Genomic DNA, 20,132 nt, shown 5'->3' on the forward strand with positions numbered 1-20,132 from the left:
ATTTGCAACAGACACCCAATAACTATTTGCTGATAAATTATTAACAAGAATAATTGTGTAGGAAACATTTTTTAGAGTAAATTTTTTTTCATTAAAACTCATTAATAGGGTCTGGAGAGATGGCTCAGTGGTTAAGAGCACTGACTGCCCAGCCAGAGGACCTGGCTCCATTCCCAGAACCCATATGGTGGTTCTCAACACTGTAACTCTAGTAGTAGGGGATCCAGTACCCTTTTCTAGTCTCCGTAGGCACTACATGCTCTTGATACACAGAATGCACACAGGCTAAAAACCTATACACACAAAATACAAATTAAAAAATTAAATCTCAAAAAAAATCAAAACATGAATTAATAGACCTTACCTTAAAAAAAAAATTATCACAGTTAATTCTGACTACCAACTTGGCAGGCTCCAGAATTGCCAAGGAGAACATCTCTTAAGCCCGTCTGGGAGGGATTACCTAGACTCAGGTAGCTGAGGTGGGAATTCTGGCCTGAATGTGGGTAGCAGCACCTACAGGCAGGGGTCCTGGGGTGAAGAAATGGGAAAAGGCAAAGTGCTAACGTTCATTTTCTCTGCTCCCCGGCTGCAGATGCAGCGTGGCCACCTGCCTTGTGCGCCTGACACCGTGACTTCCTAGAACTTCAAGTTGCTTTTGCCGCAGCAATAAAGACCATAAAAACGGTCGCAGTCCCAAAAAGATGTCATGAAAGAACCCGTCTAGATTCTTAACTTGAAACAATAGGGAAACGCGAAGTGATTTCATAAAGACCGAGTGTGTCAAAAACCTACTTGGGTTGGAGAACCAGCTCCCGGGGCTAGGAACCCAGGAGGACCCCAAAAGTAACTCAGCCCTGATCCCCCTTGGGCAGTTCTACTAGAGCCCTAAGGACTGAGTCCAAGCTGCTGATCTGAGGCCCCTGTTTCATTTTTCTTAAAAATAATAATAATAATTAATTAAATGCTTGTTCTCAAGCTGTGTTACATTTATTGTAAGAAGCATCTTGATTTCAATATTAATATATAAGAACATGGAGCTGGAGCAATGGCTCAGCAGTTCAGAGCACCGCCTGCTCTTCCAGATGATCTGGGTTCAATTCCCAGCACCCAATGGCAGCTCACACTTACCTCTCTGTAACTCCAGTTTCAAGGGGTCTGACGCCCTGCTCTGACCTCCACAGGCACCAGACACACAAGTGGTATGTAAACACACGTGTGGGCAAGACACTCATACCTATATAGCTTTTCATTTCAATCTTTTTAAAAAGAAGAGATCACGTGACGGATAAGTAACTAATCTGACACCGTACAATGCTCACACCACATGCTACAACCACTGCATCCACCCAGTTCTCACGCCCTGCTGCATGGCTCCGCCCCTGGAGCTCCTCTCCTTGAGCTGTACATTCTAGAGCCAAAAACGGGGTGGGTGACCAAATCCAGGGTGCCCCAAGTCCTAATAAGGAGGGTGGAAAAGTAAACATGGACTTTTTCTGCTTCTGTGCATGGTGTGTGGGGTTAGGAAATCTGCTCTTTTTCTCTATGAGAAATTCTCTTAAGCATAAATCCAGAGTCCCAAAGTGTGGTGGCCAAAATAGAAGAGAACTACTCTCTATGGAGTGATTCCAAAGACATGCCCTCACATGGCAAGGTTCAGACTCTTCTGGTTAGAATTCAACAGGGAAATGTTTGAAAAGGCCCCAGACAAGAAATCACTCTAGGATGCTTTCCTGTTGCTGTGATAAATACTATGACCAAACACAACTGTGGAGAAAGGGGTTTATTTGGCTTCTTCTTCTAGGTCATGATCTATCACCTGGGGGAATTGGAGCAGGAACGAAAGCCGGAACCATGAAGATGGCTGCCTACTGCCTTGCTCCCTGTGGCCCATGCTCAGCCTGCTCTACAGCCTTGACCACCTGCCCAGAGATGGCCCCACCACAGTGAGATGAGTCCTCCCACACCAATCAACAAGCAAGAAAAATGCACCCACGGAAATGCCCACAAGCCATTCTGATGAGTTACTTCTTTAACTGAGACTCCCCCAGATAATGATTGGCTTTGTCAAGTTGATATCAGAAGCTAAGTAAGAGAAATAGAATCTGCGGCCCTTACAGTGCAGCCTCTGCAGAGTGTCCTGGTCCAGCTTCACGCACACCTCTCCTCCATGCATCAAAGTCCAGGTATAACGAGTGAGGTGGCCGCTTTGCACGCCATCTGCCCCTCTCTTCGTGTACAGTGTTATTTCCTCAGCTTTACAAACCTCTTTCCTGTCATTTTCTCCACTTAGAAACTTCTACTGTACAACTTGGACCCACTGTGTGAACTCACCCACGTGGCCCCATGTCCATGACCAGATCTTTAACATTGGAGGAAGGGGTCCCAGCTCAATAGCTGAATGGAAAGCATAATCTACTGCTTGCAAAACCAAGGGAAAGCCACAATTTAAGGGACAAAGTTTTCCTGAACAAGTCAGACAGCTTCACGATCTTACACTAGGTTAAGAGCCCTTCACAGTCCCGAGTGAAACCTTTAGATAAAGGTTGCCTTTAGCTGCAGGGCCAAAGCCAGAGTACTGGTGACTGGACTCAAAGAAGTGGACATGCTAGAGTGAAACTCTCACTGTCTGGCTTTACAACCAGGTCCGCCATCATGCGTACCAACTAAGAGAAGCATAAACCCTGCCCAAACCAAGGATTCTGATGGTTCCTTGTCACCATGGCCACGGAACACCCAATGTTTTCCTGAGAGGAAAAGACATCTTCATTTCTATTCTCACAGCCGTGACAATATACTAGGATGTGATAGCCGTGGCACCTAGCTCATATTCTAATACCTATTGATCTCTTATCAGGTACCATGCATTGCAGCAAGTGCTTAAAAAGATTATCTTATATAATCCCCACAAGGACTTACAAGTGGGTATACTGTCACCTCTCATTTTACAGATAGGTTACCAGAAGTGATCCAAATACAAACAAAATGACAAGCTTTGTTTCCACTAGCCATGACAGGAAGGCCACAGCTACGGATATCCTTGTCTCCCCCCAGGTGAATCATACGCCCACTCCAGGGACAAGCACAGGTCTCATCTCTTTGCATCATGATGACAACAGTGTTTCAGGGCATCTTGTGAAGAGCTATCCTGTGTCATAGGAACAGAGAGAGAGAGAGAGAGAGAGAGAGAGAGAGAGAGAGAGAGAGAGAGAGAGAGCGCCTTGTCATGGTCTCATAGTTCAAAACCTAGTTTTAATGTCAATGAGCTTTGTAGTTTGCAAGCCCACCATAGCCCAAGTTGGTGGGAAGTCAATACCCAGCGCAATTTATCATCTACATCTGTAAGAAAGTCGGACCTTAAAGTTCACATAATCTATCTGGTCGCCCACTACTTCATACCTTATTCTTCATCCTCAACACCATTGCTTAAACTCCAGCAACTGGTTATCAGCCTGTGTCAGCTGCCCCAGACAGCAGCATAAAAACAAGCGGCATCACCACAGCATGAAAGAGGCAGAAACCCATCTTGCTGCTTTCTGCTCCTGTACCACACTTAAACAGGACCATCCTGCTCACTACCTGAGAGATGAGTACTCCCATAGGGCCTCAGAACTCTTATATAAAACGTCCTCAACCAGAGCATTTGCAAACTTCGAAGGCTCTTTGAGGGCACTAAAATGTCTCTCTATTCCTGCCCCATCTCTCCTCAACAAATACGAGGAGGTCCACCTACAATGGATATCCCTATTAAAAATTAAACCTTGGGACTGCAGAGATGGCTCGGTAGTTAAGAGCACTGGCTACAATTCCAGGGGGCCTGGGTTTGATTCCTAGCACCCACATGGTAGCTTATAACTGTCTCTAAGTCTACTTCCAGGGGATCCAATGCCTTCTTCTGACCTCCATGGGCACCAGACATGCATGTGATGCACAGACATACATGCTGGCAAAATATCCATACATATAAATAATAAAATGATTTAAATTCTTTTAAACTGGATATAATCTTCCAGAAATAGGAGATTCCCCTTCTCTTGAGTTCAGTGAGTCTTTAACCCCACAAAGTTCTAGACACATGAAAATTCCATGGAGACCATCTGCTGTGGGTATTGATAGCTCCTTGTAATGTTTAATGTACCCTCCAGATCAATCATCAGCCCAAGTCAGCTTTTAATACAACCACCAGGATGAAAAGACAGCACCGTTTAATGATACCTCTCAGCCTCTCATTCAATTGCTACAGCCTGGGGCAAATGACTTTTCTGTGTGCTTCCGTTTCCTTTACTGCAAAAAGGGACTATGAGAGCCAATGTACCTCCAGGGATAGTTATGAGAATTAAATGAGTTATTGCGTCTGACATCCCCGGATGCACAAGGCTGCACACAGACACACAGAGTAGAAGCCAGTATCAAGATGGAGCAGGTGCAGAGATGCCCACAGCATCCGAAGTCTCTGAGATGAGTCACAGAAACCTCCTAGACCATGAGTAAGAGGAAGTCAATATAAACCAACTACGAAAGCAATAGCCAGTAACATGTACTCAGAAGCTCACATCCCATAAACAGATACCATCATAAACTCTGGTTGTGTCATTTCTAAAACTTGAACCAAAATCCTGAGCGCTCAATTATAGGAAAGCAAAATAATGCTTAAAAATTATGGTAGCTACCAGTTTTGAAAAATAATGTTTTAAAAAAGAGTCCGCAAAGACTTTCATGATGTTTAGAATCAGGATTTTGTGCCTACCGCCCAGAGACTAAAGCCTTTGATAAATCCATCGTGAGCCTCTGCGACCTCTTCACGCTGACTGAAAACCCTGAGTCTACCTTGAGTCCACCAGCACAGTCACTATTCATCGCTGTGATGTCATCCCCTCCCCTGGCAAACAACTTGAAAAGAAGGCGGGTTTCTTTGGCACATGGCAGGGATGGCACAGTGGAGAAGACGGTTCACATCATGGTGGCCAGAGAACAGAGAGACTGGATTCCCATGCCAATGACCTTCTCTCTTCCTTCACTTTTACTACACGCCAACCCCCAGTCTATGGATGGCGCTGCCCACAAAAATCCCTCCTGCACACAGACAGCGGTGCGCTTTGCTCATCTCCTAGCACTTCTCAGTGTAACCACACGATCAGCACTAACCATCATACCACCCCAGTCTGCACACAGCCGACTACTTGTTAATGGCTTGACAGAACAGCACCCTCTGGGAGTTCCCATGATTCCACCCCAGCACATGGCCCACCAACTCCACTAACTACTCACCCTTGTTCCTATAGACACTTCCCCCACCAGAAATGATTAATAATTTCGCCAGGTGGTGGTGGTGCACGCCTTTAATCCCAGCACTTGGGAGGCAGAGGCAGGCGGATCTTTGTGAGTTTGAAGCCAGCCTGGTTTACAGAGCAAGATCCAGGAAAGGAGCAAAGCTACACAGAGAAACCCTGTCTTGGAAAAACCAAAAAAAAAAAATAATAATAATAATAATAATTTCCCGAGCTGTTGGGGTTTGGGGATTTTGTTTGTTTGTTTGTTTAGCATAATGGGTGGGATCTTTAACAATTCAACAGAGGGGGTTTTTGTTGGTTTTGTTTGTTTTTTATTGTTGTTGTTTGTCTTTTGCTTGCTTTCTTTTCATTTTCTTCACAGGTAGAAAAAGTCATCAGAGCTCTCTAAGTCCCTGTATGTGATAGATAAAATTAAATTATTAAATTAAAAGAAAGTTACTTCCCAGGCTTACAACATTTGCTATCCAAACTGGCCAAAATATGGAAAGAGCATGTGTGCCCGTCAACACATGGATGGGTAAAGAAAAGTGTAAATACACAACAAACAAAAATCGCAAGCTGATATTATGTTAAGTGAAATAAGTCACGCAGAAAGAGAACTGTCACATTTTCTCACAAATGTGCAAACGGAACAAAACAAGGACTACGGGTCCACTGGGAAGAGAGTGAAGGGAGAGGGTAGGAGAAAGGAGAGTGGACATGATGAATGCACTGGGTGTGCATATAGAGAGATGGCACAGTGAACCTCATTCATCAAACATGAATGAGTAATTAGAGTAATTAAACAAATAAGAAAGAATCTCAGATCTTTAGTGTTGGCCTCTTTTGTACTTAGAATTCAACTAATTCAGGCTTATTTTAATCCTCATATTCTTCATAGAGAGCAACCTTGGTCTTCAGGTCAGCTGTCAGTTTCGCTACAGCAAAGAAGACACTGTTTACAGGAAAAGGAGATGGATGAGAACCATGTCCTCTACGAAGCCACAGTTATAACAGCCAAAGATGTCCCTGGGCATTTAATTCTGGTGGGTCATACTTAAGGATGGCCAGGGTTTTCTGAATTAAAACACGCTAAACAGCCAACCAAAACCCTTACGCCATGTTGGCAAACTGACTTCACGCTAAACCTTGTTTAGAGTTTCCCTGTTGGTATTTAATGTTAGCTGCAGCTAAAAATCCCACAAATCTGATACTTGAGTGACCTTTTGCTGTAGGAACTTTCCCTGGCCCATGGCATTACCAGTCAGCAATTCTAACACTGTAATTCAGCACTGTGAGGAACACGTGGGTCATTTCCCAGCCTCCGCGTCTACACAAAATCCCTAAATAGTATGACAGCTTATCAAGCAATGAAGTTGTGAGGGTCGTGGATGACAAGAAGAGTCATAGCAAAACAAAGTCGGGCTTTGCCGGATGAGAAGGTCAAGTCCTACCATGATCACAGACATCCATCAGATAGTCGCACCAGAGGCAGCTATGGGACACGATGCTTCAGAAAAACTTCCGAGGTCCTCACCTGTGAGAGTGCACACAACACACGCCTCTGGAAAAAGCCGCAGTTTTCTAAGCCAGCAAGCCCTGGCTGGCTGCTTACTTTCTATAGGATTAGTGCACAAAACCTGGCACTACTGTTCTGTGGCAGAAACTGTGTCACTTTTTATCTTTTTGACACAGAAAGTCCCTCATGAAAGCCAGCCTTCTTATCTCATTATCAAAGCCACTATCCAAACATGGCAGATCCTATAAGAAGGGTGATCTAAAAACTCTGGGTAAGGAGTTTCAACCCTTCTTGGATACCTCCTCATCCTGACAGTGTCAGTGGCTTTTCCCTGGGTATTTATGCGATTTAAACCCTAATGAGAAAACAAATACTGGAACAAGTCTTGATTTTAACAAACTGATGAGTCCCCTTTCTAGACTACCTTTATCCCCAAAAGATAAACAAAAACCTTTGAAAGATTTCATTTTATGTGCATGTGCATGTGAGTGCAGCACCCGCAGCGACCAAAAAAGGGCGCCAGACACTGACACCGTTGTGAGTTCCAGGCAGTTGTGAGCTGCACCATGTGGGTGCTAGGATCTGAATTTGGGTCCTCTGCAAGAGCAACTAGGACTCTTAACCACTGAGTCATCTCTCCAGCCCTGGATAAGAAACTTTTATTGTCTGGTAGGTCTGGAGTGACAGAGATATTGTCACACATGCATACCCTGGGAGGAAGGAGTTTGGTCAAATACCACACTGCTCACTCCTGACAGGCTCACAGAGTTAACGGATAAAATATAAGATACTCAGCTGAATTTAAATTTCAGATAAACCTTGAGTTTGTGTTAAGTAGTTAAAGTACAAAACATACAATATTTAGACTTCATTTATTCTAAAAATATTATTTATCCAAAATTCAAATTTACCAGGTCATTCTATATTTCATCTGGTGACTATACCTTTCTAGAAAGCACAGAGCTCCAAACTTCAGGCTTACAGTTGACATAGCCTCACAGTCATATTTGACAACGTTTAGACTGGCGAGTCTTAGTTGTCCCAAACGTCAGCTCATTATTTTCTGTTATCCAGGCTTTCGAAACAGCCTTTCTTCCAAGCCCCAGACCAGACTTGGTCAGTTTTTACTAAACTATCATCTATCTTGTTGAAAGAAGGATTTGCTCTTGACAATGTTGCTAAGTACAGGAGGATGTGGGGGTGTCACGTGTACATAAGTCCAGCTCTCATGTTAGACAAATAATACAAATGGTCAAATCATCTTCCTATAAGTAGTCTTTGGGGATCAAATTTAAAAAGGCTTCCAATCCGGGTGGTGGTGGTGTATGCCTTTAATCCCAGCATAGATTAATGTGGAGGCAGAAGCAGGTGGATCTTTGTGAGTTCGAGGCCAGCATGCTCTACAGAGCTAGTTCCAAGACAGCCAGAGCTACACAGAAAAACCCTGTCTCAAAAATAAATAAACAAATAAATAAAATAATTCTTCCAAATTATGACATGCCCTAATCCAAAAGTTAGTTGGCATGGCCCAAAGTGACTCTCTTCTACAAGAGAAAGACCACATTTTGCCCTCTAAAGAAAACAGCAAAATTAATGGTCACGGGCTCTAACATTTCATGTTGCAATGGAGAGGATTCAAAACTAGACCTACTTTTCCTGTTCCTCGAAATAATAACGAGAGTGTTTAATTGAAGGGATGCTGCAGAAAACCTGAGCTCCTGCTCAAATAATATAACATGACAACAAGGTTAATTAATGTTCTTTTTCTTCTACTCTTTGACATTGACATCATTGACATCATTAATACTTCTGTATTTTGAAGGACCAGAACAGGGGTGGAAAAAGACCAATTAACACAGTCTTCTTCGGGTTAGACGGTCTTTTGAATAAACAATGTGAAAGTCCTTTGTGCTGCTAGTCATTGCTCATTCCCTATCCCCCACAGCATAGGGTAAGGCATTACTTCCTGGTCCAGAGCATTACAGCATTGTAATTAGCAGGGTAGCACATGAGCAGCTCAGGACAATTAATTATGAGAGAATACAAATTCTGTGGAGCCCCGGAGCTTTGAGGAGTTGGCATAGGAGCCTCCAGATTCCTTTTTCTCAGAGACTCCCAAACCAGAAGTGCTCAGCTCAAGACATTCTTTCTAAACAGTGCTTCTTGATCGACATCCATGAACACGTCCCTCCCATCGGTCAACCCAGGGCTACCCAGAAAGTGGGAAAAGTGCGTCTTTGTGGGTTTAAGTCACTAAGGCTCCAGGTTGTTGGTTGGGTTACTAGCCTAGTTCAATTCAGGATGTTCATTTCGTGGGGTTTAATAGATACTCAGCCAAATGGAAACAAAGCATTCTATAAACCACTTGCACCTCACCCCTAAAAGGTGCTGAACATGTAAGGTTACACACTACCCGTACCTGCTTTATTTTTAACTTGCAGGGATTGACCCAGGGCTTTCTGGGTGTTAGAGAACAGCTCCAGCACCGAGCCCTGTCCCTCATTATACCTTCTAATCCTCAAGAACCTCTCAAGGGAAACTTGATCATCCTCATCTTACAAAAATAGAAAAGGCACATAAAAAGTGACTTTGATTTTAAGTCACACAGAAGGTCCCTAACGAAGGAGGCGTGTGAACGCATGTCCAGCTGCACCTGTATCACTTACTTGTGTTACTGATGGGACAGAACACTTGACAAGTCACAAAAAGGAAGAGTTGATTTTGACTCAAAGTTAGAGGGGTCAGCCCATCATGATGGAAAAGTTATGGGAGCAGGAGTGTGAGTGAGGTGGCCAGTCACATTGTGCCACCAGCAGGTGACAGGTGAACATGAAGAGATGAGTACTGGTTTCCAGCCAACTTTCTCCATTTTATCCAATTAACCAATGGGGGCATGGAGGGTGTATCTTTCTACCTTCATCTAGATAATGCCTCATAGACATGCCCAAAGGCATCCTGTCAAGTTGACAACCAATATTAGCCATCAGTGTACCTATGGGCCATTCACTTTAGTCCATCAATACACTGTGACTTAAATGTTCATCTCTGGGGTTTATTGAAGGAAGCTTGGGTGGAAGCACCAAATCTTGGAAGCCAAGAGAAGGACGCAGGTACAATGCAGCAGCTGCACAGGGGACCCCCTTCTTTCATGTATTGGTCATTCTTGAAGACGGGTGGAATTTACATAGTTATTGCCATAGAGAAAACTCTAGCTACATAGAGAAGGTCAGAAATTGTATAAATTAGATTTTATTTACATGTACAAAAGATGTATACAGGGCAAAGGGGGAAACTTTAACAGTTGTTAAAGTCTACGTGGGAGCAATCTGCCTCTCTGTTAAATACTCCAGGCAGTGTGCACATGGAGGTATGGCCTCACTATTCTCCATGGCTACACTTGGCTATACCATCAATCCTTCCCTGTTCTGTGAGTATGCACTCATGCGTGCTTGCACATGGGTTACGTGTGTGTGTGTGTGTGTGTGTGTGTGTGTGTGTGTGTGTGTGTGTGAGAAAGAGAGAGGTGGGGGCTAGGGGTGGAGCCTGGGCCTCTCACATGCTCAGCTACCAGCTTTCTACCACTGAGCTGTAGCTCCAATTACCCTTTTTCCTCTTTTAAAGGAAATTCTGAAACTGACATTGCAATATTCAGTTGCTGTGGCTCCTAGCACCATAAAGCCGTTTCTCAGGTTCCCATTGCTTACAAACTTATAACCTTCAGCTTGGTTACCTCATTTTGAACGAAATTCCATTTGAGAATCTTTTTTATTTTTACATTTCTCAGAGTTAATGCATAAACAATCAATGAAGCTTATCTCTGAAGATTCCTTCACGTCATTCAAAATAATGTACGTGTCTACTTTGAAAACATGATAAAGTTATTTTGCAGACATCGTAGGAACCTTTCTAGAAATACCTTTCATCAGCTTCATGACTTAAGAGACTGTTAATTAGGGGCTGGAGAGATGGCTCAGCAGTTCAGAGCACTGGCTGCTCTTTCAGAGGACCCGGGTTCAATTCCCAGCAACCACGTGGCAGCTCATAACTATAACTCCAGTTCCAGGGGATCTGACACCCTTATACCAATGCACATAAAATAAAGTTAAATAAGTTACTTTTTTTAAAGAGACTATTAATTAAAAGATAAACTTAGGAAGTGGACAGAGCACAGTAGGACACCAGTAAACTAAACACCAACTTGCTGGCTTCACTCTCAGAGCGCCACTCACTAAATCGCCATTCTGTCTCCCGCTAATCAGACAGAAAGAAAGCTAGGAAAATGAAACAGAGGTCCACTTCTCTTTCTGACCAGTAAGAGCTTACGGAAAATCTATGCTGCAGCAGGAATTGAAGGCAAACATCTATACTGATGCTGTGAAGTCATACGTGAGAAATAGTCTAACAGAAGCCACGAGTGGAGACTAACACCCAAGACAAAAGGGGAAACCATAGTGTCTCTGTGCTCTCAACATACTCAAGAAGAAAAAAAAAAACTGCATGCAAAATAGACCCTAATTGGAAAGAGCATTTTTGTTATGTGTGATGGCACGGGACAGTGGCACAGAATGGAAATTATCTTTCTTTTCATTTGGAGTCAATTGCAATAAGAACTCCATCTTCCAAAAAGAGAAGTACAGTAAATATTTAAAAGGTTATTTTGCCTGAAAGTATTTAAAGATTTTTTTTTTCTGCAAAGGGATGAAAATGAAAAATTCACAAGCAGATCTGGATCACATGCCAGCCTGTTAAATACCTACTGCAGCCAAGTGGAAGAATCTCGATGCTTATATATGCCAGACCAAACAGCTGGTCTCCCCAAGGAAGTGGGTTAGCAAGAGGCTGGCAGTCCACAGCGCGCTGCAGAAGAGTTCTCCTTAGAGCCTCCCACTTTTTGTATTCTGCTAAAATAGCCACCAGAGGGAAGGACATACGGATGGGGTGCAGCCTGGTGCCAGATGGTGGGGAGTAAGGGAGACAAGACTCCATCTACCACACTGAAATGAATGCCCTCTGGACAGCTTGGAGCGCCAACACAGGAAGCTGCTTCCACCGTCAAAATTTCATCTTCCCACATCAGATTGTGGAGGATGGATATTCTGACTTCTCCAACACTCAAAACAGAAGCACTCTTGATTTTTCACAAAACACTGGGGTGGATAATCCATGCTTTGAGTCAGCTCCCCTCCTTGGGAAGGGGCACTCTAAACAGGAACACGCTGGTCCTGGGTTCCAGCTGGACCACGGTTTAGGAGGAGCAGGGAGGGGGCACATCTTGCTTTGACTTCAACCATAACAAGGAATTTTGCTAACTGTTACCCTAAAACCTGGCCTTTCAGGAGACCACTCATTCAGTGGTCCTTATCCAAGCCCTGTTTTTCCCACATAGCTTACTATCGAGGGGAGGAAGGCGTAAGCAAGCGCAGAGGAAAACTGTGGCTCAAACAGACCTTCTCATCTCAAACACTTCAGCTTCTGGAAGGACAGTCTTCCGTTCTCTCCGTGGTTCCTGGTCTTCTTCTGTCAGTAAACATGCCCAAATCCCTCCCCTCTTAAATCGTTTAAATAAGATGCAAACCTGAGACCTTCATCCACAAAGTCAACCTCCAGATTCTCTTACTCCACTTCCTTCTCATGGATGTGGCCAAGGTCAAGAGGGAAGAAAGGATGCTTAAAGGATCATATGAACATGAGCCATCAAAGGGAACCTGCTACATCTGAGTATGGGGCTTATTAACAGAAAGGCAGATAAAGTGGGGGATTAAGCCACAATGTCCACAGTTGCTAGGGGCCTCATTTCCCTCAAGTCCAACACTCTGATTAGGATCAAACTGAAGGGCAACTTTAAACTTTATGAAAAGAAAACTCAGAACTGGCAGCAACTACAGGCTTATTTGGGAGGCACTTCAGCTTCCAGGACAACGCTTTTACACTTAAAAAAAACGCTGACTCCGGGCTGGAGAGATGGCTCAGTGGTCAAGAGCACCGAATGCTCTTCTGGAGGACCTGGGTTCAATTCCCAGCACCCACATGGCAGCTCACAACTGTCTGTAACTCCAAGATCTGACACCCTCACACAGACATCCATGCAGGCAAAACAAATAAATAAAAATAAATAATTTTTTTGAAAAAATGCTGACTCCTGTAGGTTTTCAAGGGTGCCTTGGGGGAAATGAAAATCCCTTAACAAAGCAGTCAGGACTCACTGTCTTTTCTGAGACAAGAAGCATCAGGCAGAATTCACAGCTGCAAAGGAGGCTCAGACCCAGCTCCCTTCCAAAGAACCCACAGTCTTACACACACACCCCCTACCACATTGCAAGGTAAACCTCATGGCTGTCACATTTACCTCACAACCCAAACCCTTGATAGCCCAGTCTACATTTACCAAGTCATGATGGGACATTACACGGATAGCCCATGCTAAGCGTGATCAGAGATAATCATAGCTACTGTGTACACCTGTCTGCAGCCTTTTTCATTTAAACTGGTTTTCAGGCGGGGAGGAGGGGTTGTTGCACTGTAGCTCATCTTACAACAGAGGTCACACTCCCACTGGGACTAAGCAGCCTGCTCTATCTGAACTGACGAACTTCATTCTCAAATATAACAATGCAGACCAAATGCTGGTTGCATAATGGATCCTTTCCCAATTATATCCTAGCTAAAAGCAAGGCAGATGGCCTATGGAGCTTAATACAAACCCAGACCTAGTCCCCAGTAGTGCATGGCTTTACTGATTTCCTTAGTACTGTCTTTTAGGATCAGGTTGTAGATTAAGGTATTTTTTTTCACCCTATATAAGAACAATGTCCATCCATTTTTATTAAAATCAGAAGCTATGCTTCCCAGCTCCTTGACGGTAGCCTTCATTATCATCCTTCAAGGCACTCTTTCGTATTTCAGGGAAATTTATTTTATTATCTTGTTTGCATTGCTGGTGTGATGGATGCTCAGACCTATCAGATCTCTAAACTATTGGGAGTCAGTGTGTCACAGCTCCTGCAGTTTCTGTCATCTACAGAATGACAGTGTTTGGTCCCCCAGAGCTGGTTTGAGATTGTATTTAGTGTTATGTCAGTGTGCGCCTTTGACCAAGAACAATCTCAAGCACGCACATGGTAAAGAACAGGATAGTTTAAGCACTTGACCCTTCAAAGAAAACCACAGACCTAGGGTACATTCCTGATGATGCCAGTGACCTAGGACAGGGTTCCTAAAACTTCAAGGGAGAGGCTGAGGGCTTCAGGACATAGCCAATCCAAGACTAGGAGGAACAAGAATTAGAGACCAACGGACCGATCAGGAGAGTCTATCATAGCTATTCGTTTAACATTTTGATTTTCTATTTTCTGAAAAGACAGACTTCCTCCGTCAATTTCACCTACCTGTAACTCCTAACAATGTAGTCTGTGTGCTTACGTGAGCCAAGAAGAAGTATTTAAAAATGATGCCTTCGACTCCTACCTTCTTCTGCCCCCACCCCACCCACGCCCACCCCCATCCACATGCATAAGTTCACACCACACACTTTTTCACCAACAATGGGCCTGTTTGTATATATTCAATAATAAACTGTCTTCCCTTTAACCGGGATTGGGAAAATCTGTTATGCAACCAACATCTTGCCTGCAACACTGTATCTGAGAATAGAGCTCGGTGAATCGGAACAGGCCATTTAACGTCTATGGAAGGTCTACCTTCCCACCAGGACTGCAGTGCAGCATTGTAAGAGCTCTGCGGCTCCTCCAGCTCCTGTAACCTTCCTGAGAGTCAGCAACAGGCTGGGAATTACACGCCCCATTGCCACCTTATTACAAGTGATGACAGTCTAATTTCTGAGGCCACACCAGAGAACAGAAGAAGGGAAGCACTCTGAGGAGGAGCGGCTTGGCCACTCTGAAGTGTCACAGGCGACCCAAGGACAGGAGAGGATGTCAGATCAGATCCCCCACCCCCCACCCCTGCTGCCACCCAGAACCAGTCAGTTCAGAATCTGCATCCCCAGCACAACCTCCTTCGCAGAGAGAGAGACATGCTGCTGAGGATTTTACACTCTCAAGCCTGTCAGAAAAGAGGGATATTTCACATGCCTGCGTCTCTCCACAATGGAAGTCTTGAGCTTAAGATAATTATCTCTCAGCTTCACAATGCAACGGGTATTTACACCTCGCTGAAAAAAAAAAAAAAAAAATGAAGGGCTTAATCAAGAGGTCACAATGCCAACAGTATAAAACCACAAAGGCACATAACGTCAAGTGAAAGAAGCCACCCCAGCCAAGGCTGCTCTAACCGGAAGATCACCTGGTGTCAGCTTGCAAATTGGACCCGACAGTAATATGTGATTAACCTAGCACACCCTGAGCCTCCCAAACTATTTTTTTTTAGGTGACTATCAAGTGTTAGTCAACAATCAAACCTAACTAACATGGAACAGCCATCTTCCAGAGGTTATGTTTGGTATCTCACAAATGTAACTTTAGAGTCAGAAAGTGACTTCCTAGTATGATTATGATAGGTCATATTTATTTAATAACTTCTAAGAGCAGAAATTATTGGGGACTTTTTGATTAAATGTTTCTTTTCTTGACTGTATTTCTAGAGAACTAGAAAAAAAAAATCTAAGCTTTTAAAATATCAGCCTGGAGTGGTGGTGACGGTACACATCTGCCATCCAGCACCCCGGGGGCTGAGGCAGGAAGCTAGCAAGTTTGAGGCCAGCCTGAGCTACATAGGAAACCCTGTCTCAAAAAAAAAAAATACACATTTATATGCATATAAGCTTATTAGCAAAGTACTAGAAAAGATGCTTTATTCATTCATCATCCATTTTAATATTTGTTGGCTTCCGAAAACCAAATGCTACAGATGAACACAGCACAACAAACATACGTGCACAGCTGTTCATCCAGCGCCACTCCACGTTAGCCTAAGGAGAACAGCTTGAGATCAAACTGAGATTCCTAATGTGGATGAGGGAACTCCCCAAGTCTGCACAAAGCCTACATCACCCTGCGTGAATGCCAAGCCCTCTCCAAAGAACATAGCACATCTTTCAACCAACATCTCGTATTTAAGAAGGTCAGTTTGGAGCTGGGGATGGGGGGAAAGCTCAGTGGGTAGGATGCTTGCCTAGCATACATGAAGTCCTGGGTTTGACCCCTAGCACCACACAAACCGCACATATGTAATCCCGGCACACATGGCAGGTGGAGGCAGAGGCAGGGGTATCAGCAGGTCAGTCTCAGCTATTCATGGCATTCGAGTCCAGCCTATGTGAGAGACTATATCTCAAAAAGAAAGAAAGAAGAATGGGGGGTGGGGCCACAGGGGAGAAGATGAGAAGGAGAAAGAACAGAGAGAGGAAAGGATGCCTGTTTGAAAGGGCACCAGAATTTTCACTTTCTCAGAGTACCTAGTACCTAAAGAAAATGTCTCCATTATCTCAGGCCACATACACGCTAGCTGACGTTGCAGTCATGAGCATGAGCCCGCTCTGCTGGCTGTGCCCTCGAACCAGGGAGGCCTCTCTATGGCCGAGGCCTGACAGTGGAGTGGTACCTGGCTTTCTCCGTGGTTCCGGCCACTCTCAGTTCTGAGGATGGACTTGGGTTTCCGGGACTTGAAGTTACCCATGCTGGGTCTCAGCACGCCATCCACCAGCAGGGTCTGTTCAACATGCTGCTGGGCCTCGTGCAGGGGCGGAGCAAGCTCGTCTATTCGAGCCCCCACCTGTGGGTAGTTCTCTTTATTGTTTTCATCTCTGCAAGAAGAAAGACCCAATTTAGAAAGCACCCAAAACAGATAAACCTGTAATGAAAAGAGCTGATGAGATTCACCACGCTGTATTCAAAGGGAGCCCAGGCATAGGCAAATTTTATAGGCTTAAGAACTCAAGAAATGTGAACACCATTCTTGCTTTTCTTTCTTTTTCATTTTTCAGTCAGGGTCTCATGCATCCCAGCGTGGCCTTGAACTCACTATTATTCAAAGGTGACCTGAAACTTTGGATCCTGTCTTCCCTCATTCACCACGTGCTAGGATTACAGATGTGTACTACCATGCCTGATTTATACAGTACCAGGGATTGAACCCAGGGCCTCAGGCCAACTGAGTACAGTCCCATGGATTTCAAGACGCTCTCCTTTCATTGTATACCCTACTTCTGTCCCACAGTAACAGTGGGAGACCTTCAGGTTAGGTACTCGAGATCCCAGATCTACAGATCAAGATTCTCAAGTGCTGCGGTTAAACAGCACCCCTAGCAGACAGGCCAACTCAAACACTCCCAGAATCATTGAACAGATCTCAAGTCTCTTAGGCCGATGAATTCTAGGTTCAAGACGGGATGCTTCCTATCCATTGGCAAAGATAGTTGGCAACATGGATCTGTTTGGGGAGGAGGCAAGGCATCCAGCTAAGTTTTAAGTCAAGTGATACATTTCCCCTAACCAGGCCTTTGAGCAATGCCTCAAATACAGCATAGAACAAGATCCCAATGTGTGGGTTCCCTCAGAGCTGAGTTACTGACACAGGCCTGCCATCCCAGCGACTTTAGAAGCTGAGGCAGGAAGAACAAACCTGAAGTCCACCCTGGGAAACTTAGTGAGCTCTGTCTCATAACAAAAAGCAAAAGAAAGGAAGACGGGGCTAGAGATATGGCCTAGTGATAGGGTAAATGCCTTGCATACTGAAGGTCCTAGGTTCAATTCCCAGTCTCCCACTCACACATCATACTCAGTTCTGGCAGGGATAGCACTTGTATTTTTCACTTAATAATCAAGTTCCATGTGATATACCCAAAGGGTAATGCTCTCCTCTGAAATCATTTGCCCCACTTAAATCTCTATGCATTTTACTTTCCAAATTGCTAGGAAATAAGCTATTGTAGCCATAACTAAATGAGGGTATAAATTGGGTTCAATATCGCCAACTTTACTCTCTGGCAATTTACTAGAAGCAGCTACTTCCCAAGTATCTGTGCCGCATGCTCCCAAGAAAGCACCCTGTCAGAGTGGAAGAGGAAGCAGTGATCCGTGGCTGCTCAGACACATAAAGCCAGAGAGGGAAATCCAGGGAGGGAAGTCCAGAGAGGATGGGCCCCCCAGACCCACCACTCAACACACCTTCCTACAGGGGAAGATTGAACTCACTGAGCTGTTTGAGGGACAAGGGTTGAAAGTCACACCAGGATGGGTGGTCTGCAGCATGGGCCGGAACTAAGTGCCTTAGTAGCTGGGGGAGAGAGAGAGAGAGAGAGAGGAAGGAAGGAAGGAAGGAAGGAAGGAAGGAAGGAAAAGAAAGAAAGAAAGAAAGAAAAGAAAGAAAGAAAGAAAGAAAGAAAGAAAGAAAGAAAGAAAGAAAGAAAGAAAGAAAGAAAGAAAGAAGGAAAGAAAGAGAAAGGAAGACAGCAGCGCTGATGATCTAATTATTAACAATTAAATTGTTTCCATGTCACTGACGGTAAAGTCAAGCCAGGGCTGGGAATGTAACCCATTCTAGTGAACTGTACTGCTTGTAGTGAGGAGAAGTGGAGTGCTATACACCTATTCAAGTTCCTGCCAGAGAAAGGGAACAACAGCATCGTTTACAGGAACATTTGTTCCTCACTCAGGTAGGAATCCAGAACCCTCCATAACGAGGTTCAAAACGTTCAATAACATGTTTGGTGAATAATGATGGGCATATTGTCAAATCTAACGGAGAAGTTCCCTCTACAGGGCTTTGTTCTGGGGAGCTGAAAGCTCACACCACAAAACTTGGCTCAGAAGAGGAGCCAACCTCAGAGAAAAGATGTCTTAATTCAGAAAAGAGACATCAGACCCAGAGGCTCTCTTCTTCTCACAAATCAGAGCCAAGGGCGGGTCATACCTGAGCCCAGAGCAGTCGTCCTCGTCTTCATGTAGAGAGACCGTATCTTCCTCACACCTGAGGCGAGAGGGAGAAGAGCATGTCAGATACAAACGCCTACCGCAGGAGAGGCAGCAATCATCTAGAAGTGTGTCAAGATTAGCATAGAAAACATGCATGCAACGCGGTGATCCTCATCACTGTCTCCCCAAAGAAAAACAGAACAACAAACATCCAGCTCCAATTTCTGATGTCTGTCGGGCCACAATACGATACCAACGTGCTCATCAAAGCATGTGAGCTGAAGACGTTGAACCAGCCGTGACATTTCACCTCCACAGCTGTGACATTTCACCTCCACAGCCGTGACATTTCACCTTCACAGCACTGCAGATGTCGTCGAAGCCAGTGGTTCTCAACCTCCCTGATGCTGCGACCCTTTAATATACTTCCTCATGTCGTGGTGACCCCCAACCATAAAATGAGTTTCATTGCTGCTTCATAACTGTAATTTTGCTAGTGTTATAAATCATAGTGTAAATATCTGATACTCAGCTTCTGTGAACGGGTCATTGAGAACCACTGCTCTAAGCTAATAAGATTCACTAATACCCAAGATGCTCCCAGAAGGAAGTCAGGCACCCAGAGCAGTGCTCTCAAAAGAGATCCCATCATCCTCAGCATCAGGCCCTCTGTCCTGTGCCCCACGCCACACCAGCAACCACTGGCCTTGGACTTTTTCTTTTCCACAAGACTTCCTAATTAACCTGATGAAAAAGTCTTGGCTCTTCCATATTAAAAAAAAAAAAAATCCCTGGTGTTTTCTACTCCCTGAGGGAACCTGGAGTGAGAGTGTTGTTCTCCTAAGTAAGAAGGAGTCTTTGTTCCTCTTCCCAGCCATTCATCCTGCCTCGCCCAGCCCCACCCTGGAGCATTTCTCCGTCCGCCATTCCTACCCACCCTTCGCTGCCCAAAGCCAGGAGGTACCAGCTTTGAACAGGAACCTTGCCAGCCAGATTCACACACACACTACTGTAACAATGTTCATTTTAAGATACAAATGCTTACTCTTCACCCTTAGGTGCTGATGTCTTTTGTACGTCTGAGATCCTTTGAACTGGCTTCTTATTGCACGAAACAGTGAGAGGCATACCTATACTTATAAAAACAACTACAGTTCTTTGTCTAAGGACACCGCCATGGCTCCCAAGTGCAGCATTGCTTCCAAGGATGTTCAAAGGCATCCTTGTTTTAAGAATGACTGCTCCCTTGGCAGAATAACCAAGCAGTTTAAACAACTGAACTGATGGCTATTCATTAAGCATGTACTGCTTCCCGGGTGCACTGTTCACCTTTTGTGATGGCTAATAGTGATTGTCAACTTGACGGAAGTTTCTAATTACGTGAAATGATGTGGAAAGACCCAGCCCCATCGATGCTAGGCAGCACCATTCCAGAGGCTGGAGACCTAGACTAAGAGAAAATGGGCTGAGTAT

The 20,132-nt window shown here is 44.5% G+C and overlaps 1 protein-coding gene across 6 annotated transcripts in view; it reads right to left on the bottom strand.

Moving 5' to 3' along the window:
• The window catches only part of Fam13c (family with sequence similarity 13 member C), a 112,047-nt gene that overhangs the window by 84,557 nt on the left and 7,358 nt on the right, over positions 1–20,132 (bottom strand). For all 6 annotated transcript variants that reach the window (XM_052744742.1, XM_052744737.1, XM_052744738.1 and 3 more), the window contains 2 exons: positions 18,658–18,714; positions 16,348–16,549 (listed from right to left, as the gene is read on the bottom strand). In XM_052744742.1, coding sequence (XP_052600702.1) covers positions 16,348–16,549; positions 18,658–18,714 — 259 coding nt within the window. The remainder of the gene's footprint in view (positions 1–16,347; positions 16,550–18,657; positions 18,715–20,132) is intronic.

Source organism: Peromyscus californicus, unplaced genomic scaffold (genome assembly GCF_007827085.1).
Source record: "Peromyscus californicus insignis strain IS unplaced genomic scaffold, ASM782708v3 Scaffold_19__1_contigs__length_69161282, whole genome shotgun sequence".
NCBI lineage: Eukaryota > Metazoa > Chordata > Mammalia > Rodentia > Cricetidae > Peromyscus > Peromyscus californicus.